General features: G+C 38.3%; 1 protein-coding gene across 2 annotated transcripts in view; it reads right to left on the reverse strand.

Annotated features, from left to right (window-relative positions):
• Window positions 1-531: 531 nt before the first annotated feature.
• Window positions 532-23,445, reverse strand: part of PRKD1 (protein kinase D1) — a 328,491-nt gene continuing 305,577 nt past the window's right edge. For both annotated transcript variants that reach the window (XM_060619415.3, XM_060619414.3), the window contains 5 exons: window positions 23,048-23,209; window positions 22,396-22,494; window positions 20,535-20,802; window positions 2,322-2,407; window positions 532-1,517 (listed from right to left, as the gene is read on the reverse strand). In XM_060619415.3, the coding sequence (XP_060475398.1) occupies window positions 1,299-1,517; window positions 2,322-2,407; window positions 20,535-20,802; window positions 22,396-22,494; window positions 23,048-23,209 (834 nt within the window). In that variant the 3' untranslated portion in view covers window positions 532-1,298. The remainder of the gene's footprint in view (window positions 1,518-2,321; window positions 2,408-20,534; window positions 20,803-22,395; window positions 22,495-23,047; window positions 23,210-23,445) is intronic.

Raw genomic sequence — 23,445 nt, forward strand, 5'->3', positions numbered from 1 at the left:
TAATGCTTTGTTGTCTTGCTAGAAAGAAAAACAGCCCACATAATCCACTCCATACCTCAAAGCCTATTAAGTCCAATATTAGTTTTCTCTTTCCCAGGCTGGAGAACACCTCAGTTGGCTTTCCCCTTAGGATTTTTTTTTCCCCAGTCTTTATGTGTTTTTGTAGTCCACTTTAGAACCTTCTTGTTTAGATAACATGGAAAGAAATTAGAGTCATTATTGTAATAAATCCTGATTTTATATTGACTAAATCAGGAAGCTACAACGAGATTGCCATTTACAATATTCTTAATGCCTCCAAGGCTCCTGTTTGGCTTTGGTCATTTTTCCCTCCCAGAGCTCTTTTTTTTCTATTGAAACCAGATGACATGAAATACAGAAATGCTTCATTACACCTTGAAACATACTTTTAAGCTTCAGAGTAGTTACAGCCAAATTCTAAAGCATGAGACTTTTTCTGCTTTTTGAGCAAACACCTCCGCTCCTAAATGGCCCGAAAACACTAGTGTGGATTACAAATTCAGTCAGATGGACACACACTTTGACAAGAATATTTATTTGTTATTACTGAAAAATACATAAAGACGAAAGGTTGCTTAGCTTCTGATTTTCCACAGTACAGAGGATATTGTAAGAAAGGGGGAAATATCTGTTACATACGGCAGTTTACATTTCTAAGGCATTTAGGCTTATAAGTAGTAGGCGCACCTAGGCCCACTTACTTGAGTTTAAACATACTGAGGCACACCAGGCAGGCAAAGGATTTCAAACTATACAGGAAACTCTTTCATGCACTTGGGTCTAGGATTGTAAATCCATCTTCCATTCCCCCATCGCTTGTTTTTTCCACATGAGTTTTGGAGTTGTTCATAGAACTGGTAATAATCTACTCTTCAAGAGTTTGTTTATAATGACAGCGCCAATGGGGCACACGGGACAGAACTATTGCATGGACAGGTTCTGTAGACTCTTACCAAATTGAGGCTCAGTAAGAAAAACACCGATTTGCAAAGGCACAGTGGAGACAGGTTTAATGCATTAAATACAACATGAATCATTCACAATAACAAGTTTAGTGTTTCAGGGAACTTTTGTTAATACAACACAGTTGGTCACACAAAATACAAATGCTTCTGTTGATTTGTCTTGGCAACTCAGATACATCAACAGTGCTAACAGTTTAACAGCTTTGTTCTCATCTGACAGAAAATAATGGCAGTTCTGCAAGGCAAATGTTAAACCTGACCGTATGTATTTATTAATTCCACAGTGTTTTGACAGATTAGAGGGGACGGAACTCAGAGGATGCTGACACGCTCACTGAGGGCTTTCATCTCTGTTTCTTCAGCGTCAGGACTGTCACTGTGGCTAGCACTGGGATTGATCAGGTGCTCAGGGTACTGCAGCCCCTGCTCGCCAGCGTACTGCTCCCACCGCAGGTCGTCACTTTCGTGGGTGATGTAGCGTTCCCCGATTTTGCACTCGAGCTCTCGCAAATCTAACCAGGTCTGATAATCCTGAGGAAGGAATTCCAAAACATTACCATGGAGATGATGAAAACTCATTAAAATACTGTCTCATTTGTTGTCAGTACCCGCAACTGATGAGTTACCCTTTTTCCTTCCACGCTATCAGTGCCCTGTCTTTCCATCAGGCACCCTGAAGTGACGTCATCGGCAGCAAAGCCATCCTATTTGCCTAAACTATTGTGCATCAGGGGGTGGGCAATCAGTGCTTGCGGCCAAGCAATTAGGAATACTGGTATTCCTTTGATATTTAAGGCCTACAAATAACCCTTCAGTATTTCACAGTATCATTTTTCTAAAGTTGAATGTGAAAATAAATATGCAAGAGAAAACAAACACACGCCTATATTTTATATTTGCCGTGCATTTGTTCCATGAATGTTAGCATAGGCTTTTAAAACACAGCTTGCAAAGGAGTACAGTGCATGACCAGATGGGCATCTGCTTGGATGCCCAAGGATTCTTCTCAGGATTACATATACAGATTTTCTTAAAATCTGGTCTTTGGAGTTTTACAACGACCCTTAGATTTTTTTTTTTTTTTTTTTGGCACGTGTGCAAGGGCATGTATGTATGTGTGGTATATTTCTTCCCTGTCACATTTTCTTGGTAGAGAGATTAAGAAACACTAAATTGTTATTAAATCCTAAGAAGTTGCATGCATTTTGGCAAACGAATTGATGTAAGAACACTTTTAATTAAGCATATAACAAAATATTTTTACATATAATATTAAATCTTATCAATATTCAGAAGTTCATCTGATCGGGAAAATATCCAATGAAGGATTTTTACCTGTAGCCAAGGGTGACTCAAGGTCTTATCCACGCTATAGCGCTTTCTCATTTTTACTTGCAGCAAGTTATTGATAAGATCAATGGCTGAAAAAAATTCAATTATTGATAAAAATGGATGACAAATATGGAATATATGCATAATTCATTTACAGTTTATTTCACATCCACTATTTCACAGTGTCAAATGCAGGATAGTGATAGCAAGCACCAGCACCTGAAGAAAATACCTCTTGAGAATTCCAAAACCTTGGCCTTCATTTTATTTTGGATGTTAGAAAATGAAATCGAAAACAATTGTGGAGGAGGGAGTATGAGTCTTTTGTGAGTGCAATGTAAATTTCTCTTCTAGTCTGTAATACATTTTTCTAACGTAGGAGTTTTGCTTAAATATACATCATTTAACTGTTTCTTTTTTTTTTTTTTTAAATTTTTTTTTTCAACGTTTTGTATTTATTTTTGGGACAGAGAGAGACAGAGCATGAACGGGGGAGGGGCAGAGAGAGAGGGAGACACAGAATCGGAAACAGGCTCCAGGCTCCGAGCCATCAGCCCAGAGCCTGACGCGGGGCTCGAACTCACGGACCGCGAGATCGTGACCTGGCTGAAGTCGGACGCTTAACCGACTGCGCCACCCAGGCGCCCCTAACTGTTTCTTGTACTAAGTGCAGAATGCAATTACTACTCAAGAGAAAGCATTTACTAATCTTGTTTTGTGTTTAAAGTTTAACTATACATAATGGGCTTCATAGTCTTGAATTAAATGACAGATATCTGGACACCAAATTAAAACGAATAAAATAAAACACAAAATGGGCCACAACTCAGGATAAACTCAGCCAATGACCCAATAGGAAAATACTTTTTATTTCTCCTGTTTGCTTTTTAAAATATCCAATGAATTAGAATTATATCAGCCTTCATTGTTTTCTAGGGGAAGACAGGAAAGGAATTTGTCTAACAAGAATGATTCTATGAGGTTAGAACCAGTCTATCCAGCTTAGTACTCTGTCTCTGATTGGGACTCCCAACAGAGTGCAATTTAGGGGGGAAACAGTGATCCTTCTAGTTATCTAGTCTCCAAAGCATCTGAGTTACCTATACTTCATGTGACAGAATTTTCCCTCACCTTTGTAAAAATTATATTTTCAGCCTAGATTATTAATAACTCATTATTTATTAAATTCACTATTACACTTCCTATTCATTCTTGTAATAATTTCCCATATCTTTCATCTTAGCATTTTCTTCTCCAAAAAGAGCTTAGTGAAATCTGCCAAACCAATGGAAACATTCACATTTCACCGAAGTCAATTTCCACCTGTAACATACCCTGGTCATTATATTTCCTAAGAGATGGATCTTTCATCTCCAAATCTTAATCAAATAGGTAGCTGATATAAAAAAATGCAAATTAACTCCCCAACTTCCCCAATCATCAAGTCCTGAATCAAGTGGCTTTGACTCTATTGTATGGTTTACATCAGCCTGTATGGATCTGAAAATACAGGCTGCCACAGGAGTCCAGAGGCAACCTGGGACAAAGATTGCTTCAAACAGAAAGAATCTGAATCCTTTTCATTATCAGGAAAAGAGAAATGATTTCTACAGACATTTTTAAAAACTGTTTATCTTTTATTATTTTGAGAGAGAGAGAGAGAGCGCACACGCGCGTCTGTGTGTGCTAGTGGGAGAGGAGCAGAAAGAGAGAAGGAGAGAGAGAATCCCAAGCAGGTTGCACACTATCAGGGCAGAGCCCAACAAGGGGCTCAATCCAACAAACGATGTGATCATGACCTGAGCTGAAATCAAGAGTCAGACGCTCAAATGACTGGACCACCCATGCATCACAAGAGAAACAATTTCTATAGTCTTTTGGTAACTTAGAGTTCTATCTCTCTGACACCAACACTCCAAGTATTTGCATGCTTGAATGGCCGTAGAATTAAACACGTAAGAATTCTTTGGAGAATTCTTGGAGAAAGTAAATGCAATAGCTCACATTTAAATGCTTTCTAGGCTGATACACTCTTGCCTTAGCTAGGATACCATAGGAAACACAGTACTTAGTACAATTTCAAATTCCAAGCATGTGTTCCCAGAGAGCTTTTGAAAGTATAGTTCTCTCAGTGAACTGTGTATTGGGCATGTGCTTTAAAACATCCATTCACATGATTTACTCACTGGTGAGTAAAGTGCACCTTCCGTTCTTGCTGCTGTGAACTCACAGAGCAAAAATGGAGGATGAGGGGAGACGGGAGAGCTTATGCACTACCGTAAGTGCACCACAGCATTACGCTTCCCCAGACCCGGCAGGCAATAAATACATGTTATTAATTCACTCATTCTGCTTTGAATTCTATAATTAGGAAGGTGGGAGTACAGTAACTCAACAAAAGGGCTGGTTTGTGCCCAAATGCACCCCAACAGTGAACCATACTGCCTAATGGGGAGGGAAGTACTGCCAGAGGAGAAACTGTAAGTTTCTGCAGGGAATGGAATATGTGGAGATGAAACATTTTTTCTGCTGAACGAAGCACCCACAGGCTGAGCACAGCCACAGTACCCAGGCGATGTGAAGAAACACAGCCAGATAATGGCAAGTACCTCCAAGAGAAAATAGTTTAGAAGCTAAGGACAGAGTTAGAAGATTTATGTGTGTGCATATAAATTTGTGTGTGTATTTGTGTGTTGATAAATATATTTTGTGGCTTTTGGTAGACAAAAACAAATATGGTTAACTTTAGGCACCTGGCTTTACTCTGAAAATAGGTCCATCATTAGTGTTTGAGAGCCCCATTCTACTCATTGCCCCTTCTGAACTCTTAGAACATCCTTTTTATTGATCACCTCATACAATCCAGCATTAACTATACCATACAAAATGCCTTTCACTGAGTCCATTTTTAAGAGAAGTTCTACAGTTTTTTCTTTTTTAACAATGTTTTCTGTATTGGTAATGTTCTTCACATGTGTCACTCATTCTTTAATCTGTTCATTCACCAAATCTGCCCTAACGAATTACTGTTGGCAATTGCTTAAGGAACAAAAAAGTAATGATAGAGTTCTGACCCCAAAACACTCCCAGTCTAGTTGCAAAGGCAAAATATGAGTGTGCATGCATGTACACACACTCACACACTGGAACATTCTGTGAATGTCTTTCAAAAACTAAGACAGGGAGCACACTCCAGCAGTAGGAAACAGGAGTGAAGAAGTAGGCTGTGGTAGTAGCCTGGAAAGTCAGAAGGAAAAATGGCAAGCTGGCATAGCAGAGAAGAATGCCAGGGCCCAAGGTGGGAGGGAGAAAAAGAAGATCCAGGCTCCCCAGAGCCCCACGAGGATCTGCAGCCCAAGAGGTCTCTGTAGCCCCATGAGAAAGGGATACTGGAGAAGCAGATCATATCTCAGAAAATCGTGGTACCCTGCACTTCCTTCCCTACATATGGGAATATCCAAATATCTGCCTGGTCTCCACAGTTTTGGGCAATCAGCAGATGCCATTTTAAATAGCTGACATTGGTTAGGGCCAAAGCTATGCAGGAAATCCTCTACTCCCTTGGATTATATTTTTTGTTTCACACTTTCCTCCCCTTATCCTCTCAGTATGAATATCCCCCATACATCCCTGAAGAAAACAGGAGCAAAATAGGCAGTGGCTGATTTCTCTTTCTCTTTGCAGTAAATATGATATCAATTTTTTTTCAGAGACTGGTAGGATTATTTTGTGATTGTACTTGTCTATTTATTCTGGGAGTTAGCCTTTCTAATATTCTGAGGGTTTTGTTCTCTTACTCATGCTTAAACTCAATCCCTCCCTTGCCTATTATTAATAAATTGTCGGGGCGCCTGGGTGGCTCAGTGGGTTAAGCATCCAACTTCAGCTCAGGTCATGATCCCACAGTTCGTGGGTTCGAGCCCTACGTTGGGGTCTGTGCTGACAGCTCAGAGCCTGGAGCCTGTTTCAGATTCTATGTCTCCCTCTCTCTCTGCCCCTCCCCTGTTCACGCTCTCTCTCTCAAGAATAAATAAACATTAAATAAAATAAATTGTCTTAAATCCGAGTTCTCTAAACACTTTGAACAGCCACAGTGAGGTGAGGGATAGAAGCGGAAAAGTGTTCACATGTAGCCCGGAAGGCTGACCTATAACCTGTATAGTTGGTTTTTTTTTTTAATGTTTACTTATTTTTGAGAGAGACAGAACATGAGCAGGGGAGGGGCAGAGAATGAGGGACACACAGAATTCAAAGCAGGCTCCAGGCTCTGAGCTGTCAGCACAGAGACTGACACGGGACTCGAACTCACGAACCCTGAGATCATGACCTGAGCCTAAGTCAAACGCTTAACTCACTGAGCCACCCAGGCGCCCTCTGTATAGTTTTGATAACTATTAAATATATGCTGGTTTCTACATTCTTAAAGGTGATATGACTGCCTATTTCACCGGTAGTTAATATCGAACTGAATGATAAGTGCCACAGAAGTCTTGTGAAAGTAATTTTCCGAATAGAAATTCAAAGAAGACATTTATGATCTAATACTACCTGCACTCTCCTCCTTGAGCACTAAGCATATAACCACTGGCTTCATACAGCAAAAGTGCAGCTCTTTCTGCCCATGCTACTTAAACTTACTAAGTTGCATTGTAAAACCTTCAAGAATTCTTTCTTGACCTTGGCACCAACAATCCCACAACAGAGGCAATGTGAGAAGTCTTTCCCCTTTCTTTGTTATTGGAAAATTTTAAACAATTGTACGGTTTAAATTTTCATTTTTAAAGAATCCCCTATCCTTCATGAGCAGAGTTTTGTGCTTTCTAAAATGTCTCTAGCCACGAATTCACACTAATGTTCCCTATAAATTAGAAAAAAAAAGAAAAGAAAATGGTTGTTTTAAAGTGTATTTTGAGAGAGAGAGAGAGAGAGAGAGAGAGAGGGAGAGAGAGAGGGAGAGGGAGCGTGAGCGAGCAAGCAGGGGAAGAAAATCTGTTTTTCTTTTATTGAAGCCTAATTTTTTTTTTTTTTTTTGCTACAGTAAACTCTTGGCTAACACAGTTACTCCCCCCCTACTTCCTGTACAGCAATTTTTCTCATTGCCCCACCAGTTGAGAGACTAAAATGTCAGGAAAGCAAAAAAAAATTTAATCAAACGTTCTCTTACAGAACTTTGAGCAGATGTTAGGACTGCTACAGTTCTGGGCAGCCTGTTTGCCAGGTGCACGAGTAATATCGGAACAAAACCAAAACTAAATACTATATGCAGGTGCTGAAGGAATTTATGTTTTAATATGAAAGGGAATGTTCCATCAGAGTGTTAATTGTATGGATTCCATTTTTTCTGCCATCAAAGTTCTGAATTATCTTTGCAACTGTAGGGACTATCTTGCAGTCATTCTGTATTTCAAAGCAAACACCACATGTAGGGACAGAATAGGTTCTCTGTATGTAGGAGGTAGATTTGCTTAAGCCACTGCTAAGGCTAAACTGAATGACCTCCAAAACCTGGAGAAAATCCTACCAAGTGAATAGAACTGGATATATGTGAATATATAATAGGTCCCTGGGGTCACACCTCTCAGTCGTTTCCCAATTCCCATCTTGTGTTATTTCAGTAGAAGCCTGTCCTCCCCCCTACTCTTCCAACTAGATTTTAACTCCTTGAAGGTCACACAAATTATGTATTCATTTCTGCATGGAAGTTTCATAAATATTTAAAATAAAATGCATCACTCAGTGCATTAGGAAAATGCTTGCTAAACAGCGTTTGGTAGACTGAATACATTAATTACACATATAAATGGCCATTTTCTCAGCTCTAAGTGTGAATATCCACATTATGTGCATATGGTTTGTTTATTTTGGCTAAAGATATTCCTGGATGGTAAGACATCACAACACCATAAAATAGATCATAGGATCAGTGATTTCTATCAGAAAATCAGAATAACGCTGAGAATATCTGCAATACAGCTCATGTTATTTTGCCACATTTATTTTATAGAAGAGAAATTACCCGTGAATTCCGTGGGCTGACCTCTTCTTTTCCAGAAAGAGTACCTTTTTAAAATTTTGTCCGTATTGTCTTCTGTCCACCCGCAAATTATTCAGGTACAAATTTTCAAATTGGAAACCAAATCAGAACTATTATCCTAGTGATGGGGCCATCATCTGTCAACCACTCAGCTCCCTGCCTTCAAGGAAGTGTTTTCTTTTTTCCTCTTCTATTCTGCCTCACTGCCTGTCACAGTGCTCAGTAGTTCTCTTGGTTCGCTTCATGCTGATGGTAAGTTGTGTGTTTATTTTAAAAATCGTTTTGCAACCCTTCACATTCCAGCTCTCAACCCAGCAAGCTGTTGCCCGGCAACACTAACTGGGACGCTCCTCTCGGGCTGAAACCAGAGGCTGCAGGCAGCAAACAAGGCCGCTGGAAATCATCATCTTACTCGTTCTGAGTCAATTACCGCAATCCAATGAAGTGCAAGACCTTTCGAGACTCAAGTTGGTATCTTTCCTTTTCCAGTTCTTTCCTCTGTAGAAAGTTACCCTATCAACGGTTATGCCTTTGCTTTACATTCAATTTCATTTCCCCTTGAAGACTGGAAACACAATCTTGGAAATCACGAATTGTTTAAACACAGCATACAACAGCCCTGAAAATGATGCTAAACTGATTCAAAATTTAAGGTAGAAATCAAAATATATTTACAGGATGCTAATCATGTGCAAGGTGGATTTTTTTTTCCCATTTTCACGGCACATTAAAATCCTTTGGAGAGATTTCTGTTTTTCTTCTTCTTCTTCTTCTTCTTCTTCTTCTTCTTCTTCTTCTTCTTCTTCAAATGCTAATACTCAAGCCACTGGTCAAGTGAAAATCTTTAAAGAGGGGCTTCCAGGCCTCGGTATCTTTAGAAGCACAAGTGTTGCTAGTATGTGCAGCTGGAATTGAGAACAACTCTGCCAACTTCCACATGCATATAAATAATCCAGGGATTTTAAACTGAAGATTCTGATTCAGTAGATCTGGGGTAAGACCTGATTGTCTATATTCTAGTGGCTCCCAGGAGGAGCCTTAGACCACATGTTGAGTAGCAAGACACTAGAGGCAGGAGAACATTGATAGTAGTTAACAACTGGTTTAATATTGCCCCAAGGACCCCTGAAGAGATGGATGTAAACACAGAGAAAGGTACCCAAACATACAGATATCTGTCCTCAGCCCCTTCTGGTTTGGTAGTCTGCAAGGAGGACACAGAAAGGTTTTCAGAGAGCTTTCACTCAGAGGATGCCAACAGGAAGAGCCAATGAATTGGATTACACAAATCAGTTCCAAAATAACTGCATCTGGAGCTCTGGGCCGTACTGGTATAACAACATTTAATAGGGACCAATGAAACGGAGTCTTCTTTTTAGGTCTCACTTCCCTAGCCCCCAAGGAAATGTCTAAGTACAGAACTGGAAAGCCTGGCTTATCAACAACGTTCAGGAGAAGGAATTCAGGTTCTAAATCTACAGTAAACACATGAGTCTACCAAGTCAGTTGTGATTTTTATGCCATGCTGAAAGAAATGTGTTCTTTATCACGAGGAAGTGGTGGCTTCACTTTATACTTAACTAGACTTGTGGAACCTTGAGTGAGAACAGCTTTGGGGTTTGAAAAACAAAGATGAGAGTGTTTGGACCAGGAGGCTGAAGGAAAAGCTGATTGCCCAAGAGAAGAGATCAGGGGTGATATGATGGCTGCTTTTCAAACCTGAGATTAGCCTCTATTTGGAAAAAGGAGCAGGCTTGTTCTAACAGTGGGTAAAAACAGAGAGATTTTTGCTCATGGTGCCAGGGTCAAATTCAGAAGAAATAAGGGTCCTTGTGAAACCATTTTCTATTACTGAAGCAATTTAAGAATGTTCTGGATAATTACTCAGTATATTGGTAAAATAGAGCAGTACAGGGGCTAAGAAAGATTTTTACCACGCCGTATTTTGAAATATTCTCTGTTGTCATTGTGGAATAAAGCAAACTTAACAGAATACTTAAACCTTTACTGTTGTTCTACCCTGACATTTCAGATGTCGTATTTCAACTCAACTATGATATAAATTCAGAAGCGAAATTTTAACTTTATAATTGGGATATGTAGGAAACATTTCAATTTGGATGGCACATAAGCAGCTGATTTTTGAGCACTTATAGTGCCAATATTCTTTTTTTTTTAATGCTAGTATTCTCGCTAAAACTTCTGAGTGGTTTTTCCCTATAAATGACCATTTGTTAAAGAAAATTCTGTCAATTTTATTTTACTTGCTCTCAAAATAAATGATTCATTTCCTGGTGGTACACCCTTTCAGATAATATCTCATTTGGATTTTGAAATATGTATGTATACATACACATACATACATAATAAAGAATTCAGTCTATTAGAAGATTTTTAAAAATCATTGTGTGTCTTTGGTTGCTAATTTTAAACTTACTTACTACTACTGAATAAACTGCATAGCTTAAAAGAAAGTACACTAAGTAATTCCCAAATTTCAAGGAGAGATTATTAAATCCCAGTGGAAGTTTGAACCCACCTGATTCACTTTAGTTTACCAATCGTGATAGAATTTCCTGACAGTGAGTCAAGCATTTTAAAGCAGCTCACTGGCTAGCCGCCTCACATCTCTTCCGTGTTATGTCTGACAGCGGTGCTAATATGTTGACAAATCAATCTATTCATTAATATTCAGCAGGCTTGCTAGATCTGCAAGCCTCGTAAACTGTTACAAACACAGTTTAATTATTAAAATGACAATTGTCTTTCTTTTGTTTCCTCTACCATTGGACTTCTGGGTCTCATCTACCCGAGGCTTATTTTCAATGGGGTTGTTTTTTTGTTTTGAACAATACGTAGTGCAAGAGGGGCCTACAGCTGGTTCCTTTTCATGGCAAAGTGCTACTTCCAACTTAAGTGTTTAGCGTTCTGGAACACTGTTGGATTTTGAAACCATACCATGTGGTATTCTTGGTGCAAGGCTTTTATTTAGCTTTGCTTTGTGTTTGTACTGGCTGCATTTTTCATCTTCAATTTCTGGGAGAAAAACACACTTGTGACCAATTTTATTTGAATTAACCACATTGAATGATAAAAATTGCTTTAAATGTAAAATTTAGATGCTTTGATAAATTTAGCGGTGTATTATGATAGCCATCCTATGACTTGAGATGCCATATATTCTACACGGTTCATAAATGTCAGCACAGGATTGAGACCAACTGGCAGAATAAATTGTGACTATGTCTATCAGGGAAAGGAGGATGCAGAAATACTAACACTGAGGCTATTCGAGCAGAAAAGAACCTATGTCACTGGTGCATCATCATGATTTAATAATCTTGAACTGAAGATAAGCTATAGGATTAATGCAAGGGGTATTCCTCCCACCCCCATTTTTATATATGGAATGTCAAGGCTTTGTGTCAGCTCTTAATTCTTCATAATGCACACTAACCACGTGCCTCTAAAGCTGAGCAGTAACAACACAGCAGGTGACTTGAGAATAGGTGCTTCTTCAGACGTCACCTGTGAAAGCAGAATATGATCTCTATCTGCGGGGGCTGGGGACTCATTGTGCGACAATTTCCAAGGTTGCCTCTGTGTTGATTACTGCCTGTTTGTCTCCCTAATGTCACATAAAGGAATATCAAAACTCAGAAGAAAAAAAAATAGTAATTTCTCTGGTGGTCTTCGTGGTCTATTACTGACCTTCCTCAAATTGTGTCTCTAATTGAACACATCAATTCAAGGTGATGATGGAAATGTAATTTTTACTCTAACAGATGCTTTCCCACTGCTGCAGGTTTGTCGGTGTTCTGGCAAGATGATCTGCCCTGGCACAAGTTTTATCTCACTTTACCAGCTGTCCAGCCACCACTTGTCTTCTTCCTCTAAGAGTAAACTCTTGGGAAAACAAAAGCTGCATACTAAAGTTATATACAAAAAAGAATGGTTTAAGATGTATGCAATGATTCTGAGCAACTGAAGGAATGTAGGAGAAGAGAATTTGACTTTCACACTTAATAATTCTCCTTTGTGTGGGCATAAGTTGAGACAGTGGAGGTTACATCTTCTTCATCTGCCCAGTCATGATGCCGGACTGGTATTACAGAAAAGGAAACATAACCCTTGCTCTCTGGTGAATAACACTTACATATACAATATATATGCACATATACATATATATACACACATACATACATATATGTACGTATATATACGTATATGTGCATATATACATATATATATGTACGTATATATACGTGTGTGTTTGTGTGTGTGTGTGTGTGTGTGTGTGTGTGTATATATATGTATATATATATATATATTACACTTAAAATTTTAGACATTTTTCAACCAGGCACAGAAGAATTATAGTTATATAGAAGGTTGTACTCCATTTATTCCTGGAGACTTATTTTCCCCCATGTACTTCCATTCACTTTTATTACTTTTTAATGAAAGTATTGTATGCATCTGGTAAAAGATCTAAATCAATTGGTAAAAAGAGTTCAAAATGAAAAATAAAAACCTCACATCTCATTATGGTTTTAACTACTTAAAAAATGTCTTCTGATTAGCTTTAAACCAGTGCCACTCAGAGGAGGTTCATGGATCAGTACTGATCTGTGAAATGTTTACTGGTCTACAATGAAAGAGGTATAGAAAGTAAGATTAAGTCTGTGGGAACTTTTATAGCAAATTGATATTGCTGTCATTTTTTTTTTAATTTTATTTGATAAACTGGTAAAATAAACTGGTACATATGTCTGGAAATTAAGATAATATAAAACTGGTCTGTCACTACAGAGTTTGAGAAGAACCACCTTAAAATACAAATCAAAACAGGGGTGCTTGGGTGGCTCAGTCCATTAAGTCCAACTTCGGCTTAGGTCACTATAGCATGGTTTGTGAGTTCAAGCCCCGTGTTGGGCTCTGTGCTGACAGCTCAGAGCCTGGAGCCTGCTTTGGATTCTGTGTCTCCCTCTTTCTCTGCCTCTCCCCCCAACTTGCACTGTCTCTCTCTCCCTCTCTCTTAAATAAATAAACATTAAAACAAAATTAAAACAAAACAAAACAAACATAGATTCCTTTCCATTAAGGACAATGAATCATTTTATTTCAGGTTTCTCTATTGTACTGACCTTATTCCCCCAATTAATTAGGTTGTCTTAAAATAATGTACGAGCCAGCTCTGTAATTTAGAACACTGCCTGGCATACAATATGGATATGTATACATATACATATGTATACATATGGATATATTTTATTCAGAAGTATTAACATTAAATTATACATTAAGTCATACAGTAAATATGTATTACTCAGTCCATTCACCTAGGCAGAATCCTAAATGAACCCCGTGGAAGCTATGGCTCTTCCAGCTCTCTTCACCTCTTCTCTATTCTCCTCCTCAGCATTGTAGATGTTTCATTATTTACATTCATTTGCATAAGTATAATAAAGTCAGACATGCTTGCTCTTACGGTTATCTAAAATTTTGAATCAATAAGCAATATGTGGGATAATTTATATGTAACTATTATGAATTATGAGATTATAACCCCTGCCACCTATACCCTATAATATCAAATTTCCAAACCTACATCTACTCAAAGTAGAATTGTCATGCGTCAAGAGGATTCTCTTTTCCTACATTCCTTCAACTGCACAAAGCGCAAAATCATAACACCTATGTTAGTTTCTTCTTTATTATACATAACTTGGTTATACAACTTTCTGTATTTCCTGGAGTTTACATGTTTTCTTCTTTATTCTTGACAAAAGAAACTGGTCAAAAAGCTTTTTCTATTCTTGCTACCTTCATGGCAATCAATACTGAAATACATTTAACATTTGAAATAAATTACATGTCCTGATAGTAAATATCTGAGAAAGAAATTGCAAATGCAAAAAGAGGTTAGGAGTTAGAGAGGGATTTTATAATTTGTTTAAATATAAATATTGGTGGGGCGCCTGGGTGGCGCAGTCGGTTAAGCGTCCGACTTCAGCCAGGTCACGATCTCGCGGTCTGTGAGTTCGAGCCCCGCGTCAGGCTCTGGGCTGATGGCTCGGAGCCTGGAGCCTGTTTCAGATTCTGTGTCTCCCTCTCTCTCTGCCCCTCCCCCGTTCATGCTCTGTCTCTCTCTGTCCCAAAAATAAATAAAAAACGTTGAAAAAAAAAAAATTTAAATATAAATATTGGGAATTTATTTAAGACTTTCTTGAGAGCACTGTTCAGCTGTCAGGTCTTTCAGAGGATCAGGGCTCTGAAGCAGTGTTTCTGAAAGTGTGATCCACGGACTTCTTACATTCTCAGCACAGGATTGCAGTTTATAGGGGTGGGGCCAGGGAATCTCCACTTTTAACTAGCTCCTCTGATTAAATGTTGGCATGCTAAAGTTAAAAAATGCTTACTACAGACTTAGAGCTAGACTATGACAGATTTAAAATAAGCCATACTCGAGAAGGTTCTTTGGCAAAATTATTAGAAATCACTTGCCTTGCAAATATTTCCATGTACTATTAGCTATTTTTTCCATTTCCCATATCTATGCCCTACACCCCTGGTATCTACTTCTTAAGTCATAGACAGAGCCTTGTTTGCAATTTTCTGATGTTTTGGCAATGTCCATCCAAGATTCGACCTTATTATTATACCACATGTGACAAACATGGAGAATAGCCTGGTCTGTCTCTTGCTCTTTTGGAATTGCTAAAAATGCAATGAATGGAAGGGCATATTGATACATGATCAAGTAAGGCATAATTTTCCTTAGTTTCATCTGATTATCTAAAAAACGTTTAAGTGAACATGGGCTGCTCTTTCCATGAGATACAGTAAATTTGCCTAATTAAGTAAATATTTTAAAGTAAGTGTGCAAGTCCTTTCAAGGAACTAAGAAAGGTCATAGGATGGATGTGTTAAGGGCCAAACTGAACCTAGTATGTGATAAAGCTAGAGGTGGGAGTGAGGCCATGTGTAATCATTGATAGGTAACAATGGACTAACTGGAGGATGTCAAATGGCCATCTGGTAATCACTAAGATGAAATGAAACAAGGCGTAATACACAACACTGGCTTAGAATGAATTGAAACGTCCTCAAACTCCCATCCCATGATTACCTAAAGTCTCCTCTTGAGTAATTATTTGTAATCATATGATTCATTCTGGAGTGTTTTATTGTATACATGCATTCTTATTTAGTTATATTTGTATAACTGTGTTTATAATGTGTCTCTTTGGTTATACATATAAGTAACTATATATGAGTATAGTTAAATGTATGTTTAGTTACATATATAAATTTGTATAATTATACACACATTTGTGTGTATAACTAAATACCTATATACGGATAGATATGTAGATAGATCATGTAAAGTGACTGGAAAATAGAAAGTGTTCATTATATTTAAGGTAATCCAGCTATGACAGTCACTGTGCTAAGCACTTTCCGGTGCAATTTCATTTAATTCTTAAAATAACCCCATGAGTTAGGAATTACTGTCACCATACTTCAGACAAGAAAACTGAGACCTAAGAGTTAATAAGGAAGTTGGATGAGGTCACCAATACACTAAGTGGAAGAGCTCTCAACTCAGGGCGTTATCACAACATGATCTTGTTTCCCTGTATTTTTAGATGTTATTAAAAACTGTGTTGCTACTGTAGCTCTAAGCTAGTGAAAGCATATTAAAAATTTAATGTGACAGCATGGCAAAATCCATTAGAAGGATAATCAAGAGGCTATAAATGTAGTAGATAAGAGCATCTATGTTGGAGCCAGCTGACAGGATTTGCACCCTGGCCCCACTCAGGAAAGCCACTTAACCCTCGGCGCCTGCACCGCCTCATCTTTCAAATGGAAACAATTATAGTATCTAGTCAAAGGTTGGAGATGATTAAATACGTTCATATATGGAAAGTGTTTAAATAGTGCTTGGCTATAATGCAAATGTTATAGAAGTGTTAGCTGCTATGGTTTTTTTTTCTTTGAAGATTTAATTTTATTATCTCCATTTTTCCTGTAACAATTGCTGAGTTAGGTTTTCCTAAAAGTCTTCTCATTTTTCAAATCATACCTTGATTCACAAAAAAATACTTTGATAATGGACATCTATTAATGCTTTTGTGTTTGTTTTTGGCCTAGTATCTCTTCCCTGCAGGAACTTACTCTCTCCAAACTGGAGAGGCTCTCCATCATCCATATGGCCAATCAAAGCCAGGTTCCTGCGGTGACAGTGTGATTGTTCCCAGAGTATTACAGGATTTAAGCAGAGCCAATCAGTGCCCCTTTCAGAGAATGTATGGCTACTGATAAATAATTACTCTTCCGTTCTGAGATCATATACAATAAGCAGCATGTAAGCCAGGGGCTGCCGGGGGATCACTTTGCACCACATGAAGAATCCACCTGAGAGGGAAGCCATCATAAAGCAAAACAGAGATGATGAGAGATGGAGAAATATGACACTGAACCACCAGATCCACATAGATGAGGTTCACCATTTGGACTTCCCCGTTGTGTGAGTCAATAAACTATCTTCTGCCTAAGTTAGTTATAGGTTTCTATTATTTGCACACGAGACCTAGTTCCCTGCTAAATTACTAATCAGCACATCCCCAGAATGCCAGTACTCTGCTTATTACACTATCACAGCAAAAAAAAGGAATGAGTTTAAAATATTCCCTTATAGATTCCTAAATATCAAGGCATTAAGAAATAAGCACCCTTTGGTGTACAAGTATCTATGCTATAAACAATGGAGACAAATAATTTGAAGTCCAAGCCCTGCCACTGTTTGACTTTGAGCAAGTCACTCAACGTTTCTGGTTTTCTCTACGACAGAGACTAAAACAAGCTACATACTGGAGGACTGTTGTGAGGTTCAAATGGTACGATGAGAGCTCCACCACTCCAATATATAGGACTATATTATATCAAGTCCCTGTCTACACTAACAGAAAAATAAATGCATGACACAGGAATTTTTTTCATTCTGACACATCTATGTATGTTACAAAGACCTTACAACTTTCTTTTTTCTTTTGCTTTTTCATGCCAAGCAAACACACACACACACACACACACACACACACACACACACACACAACTACCAATATGTCTGAAGAATACTTTGGAAGCATGCACATCAGTTTGCATATAATTTCTAAAATTATACAATCACTTCTTGGTTACCCGCCAGAGCAGTTGCTTAGCTTAGTGCTCTCCTATCTTCCCTCCTAAATCCAAGTCCTTGGTTCACCCCACACCTGCCTGTATAGATGCTTTTCACATCCTTTATCTCATTCAGTCTCTGTTACCAACTCATTATATAGGCAGGGATCATTATCCTGATTTACAGATGAGGAACTGAAGCTCAAAGAAGGTTAAGTGATGGCTAATTAGAATGGCAGATAGGACCATAACTCAAGCCACTTGACTGTTGATTCTTACCTTTGATTTCTGAGTCACTGAGGGGCTTCGATTTTTATTTCCTTGTATCTAGATTTTTAGTGATTCTGGCAAGGTTTAAAGTATATGGAGACTAAAAATTTACTATTATCAGTTGTGACCATCCTTTGCCAATACTAGTTTCCTTGTGTATTTCTCAGATCCTACGTGCTTAAAATTGCATGGACCCAGCTCCTGTTACAACTTTTTGTGAGGGAATTGTTTGTTCTCAACAAGATAGTGGGACAGACCTGGGGCCTGTCCTTTTTACCTAGCCTAATTACTTTTGTAACACCTCAGCTAATACTATGACATAATTTCACTTTTTCTTTATATTCAACTATTAGTACTGTTCATATACCAGCAACTAGGTAACTCATTTCCCATCCAGGGCAGCAATTGGCAAATAGTACAACTCTTGTGCCTCAAAGGCAAGGATGAGTCAGAGGAAGATACTGAGGAGAGAGGCCAGTCCCTCTCAATTCCCAAACTGATTTAGAAAGGTGAAGTTCTGTCTCAGCTGGTCTCTATATCACTTTGTCTGAGTGATACAAAATTTTTAGCACTTAGAAATATCTGTAGCCAAGTAAAATATGTACTTCCTGGTCAAATATAAATGCCTTTTAAATTTCCTATGTAATTCTCTTTCTCAAATGCTGTATCTCTTTCTTTGCAATTTTTAGTGACTGGCCTAAATTTCATCTCCTCTGAAAATGCAATTCTGACTAGTCAAGTCCACAGTGATTCTTTCTCCTTTGAACTTGGCATCTCTCCATTTAGCTTCAAGTTCTTTAAAGAGTATTTTATTTTTGTCCTTTGCTTTCATGTTACCTACTGTGTGTGTGTGTGTGTGTGTGTGTGTGTGTGTGTGTGTGTGTGTCTATATATATCTATATCTATCTATCTATCTATCTATCCACATATATATTTGTGATTTCCCAAAAGAGTTTTTTGAGCCATTAATATCTAGGTCTCTGGCCTCTATTATCAGTGATAATTAAACATTCACAATCTATAGCTATTTGTTTCTGCCCTAAATAGGTTATATCTAGCAGCTAGGCCACATTTCCGTCGTATCAGAGACCAAGCATCATTTATTCTACTACTTCAAGAAAAAGTACTACACTACTCCCAGAAAAAAAAAATTAAATGTGGAGGCAGTTTACCCAATGCTCTATTCCTGCATAACAGGAAAACGTGACTAGCTTCAGAGGTATTCCAGATTTGCACCATGGTAACAATAGCAAGTCCTTCTATTGGATTTATGGATCGCAGGTATCAAACATAATGGTTAGGCATATTTAAAGGTAGTGTTTCCTAACTGGTCACAAGGTTATTGATAATTCCACCTTTATGCCCCCAGGAAAAGAAACCTAATTATACTTTGCTTTTTGCCTCTGTTGAATTATCCTAAATATTTCATTAGTACTTTGGCTACATGATAGTTCATTTGTAGGTCACAGATTCCTTTAAGATATATCCATCCAACTATGATTTACAACTAATTAGAAGATGTTCAGGGTTATTGCTAATAGTAACTCAAAGCCCTGATAATGGATAACTCTTGTCACTTAATACTAACAGGAGTTAATTATCTCGGGCAGTTTAGATACTTTCTTTTCTGATTCCCACATCACTGCATGCAGTAACAGATATCAAACAGATGTTTATCTCTGACTGTACTTGCCTTTTAAAGTGGTGAGAAATTTGAACAAACTTAGAACTAGACGTGGCCTGAAAACCAAAGGACTGGTGATCGAAGAATATGTGACCAGACTGGGTATATCCCCAGTCTATGTGGGTCTATACCCAGCATATCTGGGTATATGCCCTGGGCATATACACATCTGGGTATACATTCTGGCTCTGTCACCTACTAGCTTGGTGATTTTGGCCTGTGGTGTCTGTCAGTTCTTTTGCCTCAGTGTTCTTCCTTGAAATACAGGGTAAGTAATACTTACGGGGTTTTTGTGAGATTGAATGAACTCCGAAGTACGTTCATTGGGGAATTCTACTCTGAAGCGTGCTATTTTCTCTACCCTGACTGCCCCTGCCACTTCTTTTAAAACTCTCTTTTTCTTTAAGGAGAAGGAAAGGTTTGTTAAGAATTTAAATAACGCAACACTCACTGTCAAGGTAATCTATCTTAAAGAAATCGTCAGAGATACATATAGAAATTATATTTAAGGATCAAATAGAAACAACCTAAAAATATAATACCAGTGAAATGGCTAGATAAAATACCATACATACTTTAATGTCACACAAAGGAAATCAGCGCACAAAGAACTTGCAGACTAATACATAGTATGATAATTCAATTATCACTATCATAGAGTTCTTGTACCCATAATGGATTAAAAGTGCTTAATACAAATGCAGGTATATGGTAGGTAAAGATTATTCTTGGTAGAGATTAGCTGTTTCTATTACACCAATGTGTAAGTATTTATAAGTTCTAAGGAAATATATCAAAATATTAACAGTTTCTTTTTGTTTCATTTGCCTCTTAATATTTATTGCTCAATTTCTCCACAACATATGTACATTTCATCAGAAGATGGTTTTGGTCTTTCCCAATCCACCTTAATCAAATTGCGCCCCTACTCCAGTGGACAATTTGCAACGAACATTTATCAATTTAATAATTCTCAATTGATTTAACAATATAACACTTAAGGATTAAACCATTATCATTTCTGAATGGAAGATATTACCTTCGTGAGAGATTTCCTTCCAGGGATTTGGTGGATACATGAAAGCTGCGTTCTGGATTTGGTCATGTATGTCTTCATCTTCATTAAATGGGAATGTGCCACTTAGGCTTACATAGATGATGACTCCAACAGACCACATGTCTAGAGAGCGATTATAGCCCTTGTTCCTTAGAACCTCAGGAGCCAGGTAAGCTGGGGTACCCACCACTGACCTCCGGAAAGACTTTTCTCCAATGATCCGGGCAAAACCAAAGTCGCAAAGTTTCACCTGTTGATAATAATGGTTTGCAGGAATGGTAAGGTCACAGATCATCTGTCTGGTAAAGTCACAGATTATCTGTTGATAATAATGGTTTGCAGGAATGGTAAGGTCACAGACACACATCATCATGTGTCTTAGCCCAGGTCTGCCAAAGACAACTGTAATTCTCATGATGGAAGTAACAGCTATTTTCCATTTTATATACTTGAACACAGTGCTGGAAGTTCTGGTACAAAAGCATATTTCATTCATAAATATCATCTAAACATTCTCCCTTCCTCCCCCACCCAAAACAAAGTGATAAATGTGAAAATATGTATACTCAGGAGTGGGTAATATTGTTTTACAAGGCAGGAAAATGTCATGTAAATACGGAAGGGATGGACTAAACTCAAGGGCTTATTATAAATAAAGGTTTATCCAAGGAATACAAAAATGCTGATTTGAAGGGGCACATGCACCCCAATGTTTATAGCAGCACTATCAACAATAGCCAAATTACGGAAAGAGCCCAAATGTCCATCAACTGATGAATGGACAAAGAAGATGTGGTATATATATATACAATGGAATACTACCCGAAGATGAAAAAGAATGAAATCTTGCCATTTGCACAACGTGGATGGAACTGGAGGGTATTATTCTAAGTGAAACTAGTCAGAAAAAGGCAGGTATCACATGATTTCACTCATATGTGGAATTGGAGAAACTCAACAGAGGAACATGGGGAAGGGAAGGAAAGATAAGGTAAAAAGACAGACAGGCAAACCAAAAGAGACTCTGAAATACAGAGAACAAACTGAGGATTACTGGAAGGGGGTTGGGGGGTGGCTTAAATGGGTGCTGGGCATGAAGGGAAGCACTTTTCGAGATGAACACTGTGTGTTATATGTGAGAGATGAATCACTGGGTTCTACTCCTGAAGCCAAGACTACACTATATGTTAAGTAACTTGACAATAAATACATTAATTAAAAAGAATGAAAGAAAGAAAGAAAGAAAGAAAGAAAGAAAGAAAGAAAGAAAGAAAGGTTGAGGGATAAGCACAGAGGCTTGCCATGTTACCTACAATACTCCTCCAAACTAACTCTGTGTGGGAACCTAGACAGGACGTGAAGATGTCAAGGAAGCAAGGCGGACAGCTGCCTTAGCGGCTTAGTCAGGTCAGTTCAGGGACTTAGGTCACTTCAGTCATGATTCCATGGGAAGATATGCAGTTGCTTTCCATCCTCGGAGCTGGGGGAAAGCAGAAACTTTTGCCCTGGTCCCTGAGAACAACACTAAACTTAAATGTCCCCGGGACTCCAGTGTTCTCCCTCTAGGGCCTGTGCTTTCCACACAGGACTGCCAGCACGCCAGGATCGGGGTACAACAGAAGGTAACAGAGCCCACTGAGAAGGCTCCTGTGTTGCCTAAGGCAGGCTGACCTAAGAAGCCAGAGGGACAAAACTGAAGTCCCGAAAATATAACCGGGAAACAAGTGGATGAACACGAACAGGTAAAACTTGAAACAAATAAAGGTTTTGAGGATGAAAGGTGGCAGAATCCTGCCGGGGAGCCAGAGCTGCTGGCTTTGCTGGGAGAGGCTTTGATACTCGCCTGGGGGAAAGGATCGGCCGAGGCTAGCAACACGTTTTCTGGTTTGAGGTCACAGTGAACGATATTTTTAAAGTGAAGATGCCGCAAAGCCACAAGTATCTGTAAAGAAGAAAGTCACCACAATGATTTTATTTTGGTCTATTAGTTCATTTCAAAATGTTTTCGACTAGGACATAAACTGGAAGGGCCATGAGAAAACTCACAATGAACACTTAAGCTTCTTTACACGCACGTCACTGAAATAAGCTAAATTAACAGCAGGTTTCTAAGGAAACGTCAGTGGAAAAAGTAGCATATGATGGTATTGATACAGCATCCAACACAGGTTCAGATAACAGTTGTCAATAATATCTTCCAGGGATACCCGTTCTTGAATGTTTTCAAAGAACCAGGACTCAGTCACTGTGCAATTTAAAATTTCACGAGGACTTTTAATACGTGGGCCTGCATACACATTACTCACTTGGGATACTGGACTCTGGAGACCACAGATACAAACGAAATAATACTATAAGCCCCTGCAACCTTTTTGAGTGTAATTCAGACTTTGCACGTAGAGACTAAACAAGGCTAGGAAGCTGCAGTTAAGCAGTGATAACATTTGATATTGAACATTATCTTTTTTTTTTTCTGACTCTAATTGATTTCTTACCTGAGTAATTAAAAACTTCGTTATGTGTTCTGGCAACCTGCCCTTTTCACTTGACAAGATCATCTCCAGCATGTCTCCATGGAGTTTTTCCATAACAACAAACACTCTTTCAGGCGTCTCAAACATACACTCCAAATTTACAACACCAGGGTGATGAAGGTTCTATTAAAGATAAATAAAGCACTTGAAGAAAATGAGTTTTTTGATACTGTTTGGCAAGCTCACTGATTATATAAAACTGTTCAAGCTTAAAGCTATGGAGAAACCCCACACTTCAGATTCTTAACATTTCTAAATTCCACATGTGCTGCCTTATATTTTTGAAATTCTAATGTCTCCAAAAAATATATCATTGCTTTCTATGCATAGTGAAATTATTTTTTCTATGCTGGAAAACC

This window comes from Panthera onca, chromosome B3 (genome assembly GCF_046562875.1).
Source record: "Panthera onca isolate mPanOnc1 chromosome B3, mPanOnc1 haplotype 2, whole genome shotgun sequence".
Taxonomy (NCBI): domain Eukaryota; kingdom Metazoa; phylum Chordata; class Mammalia; order Carnivora; family Felidae; genus Panthera; species Panthera onca.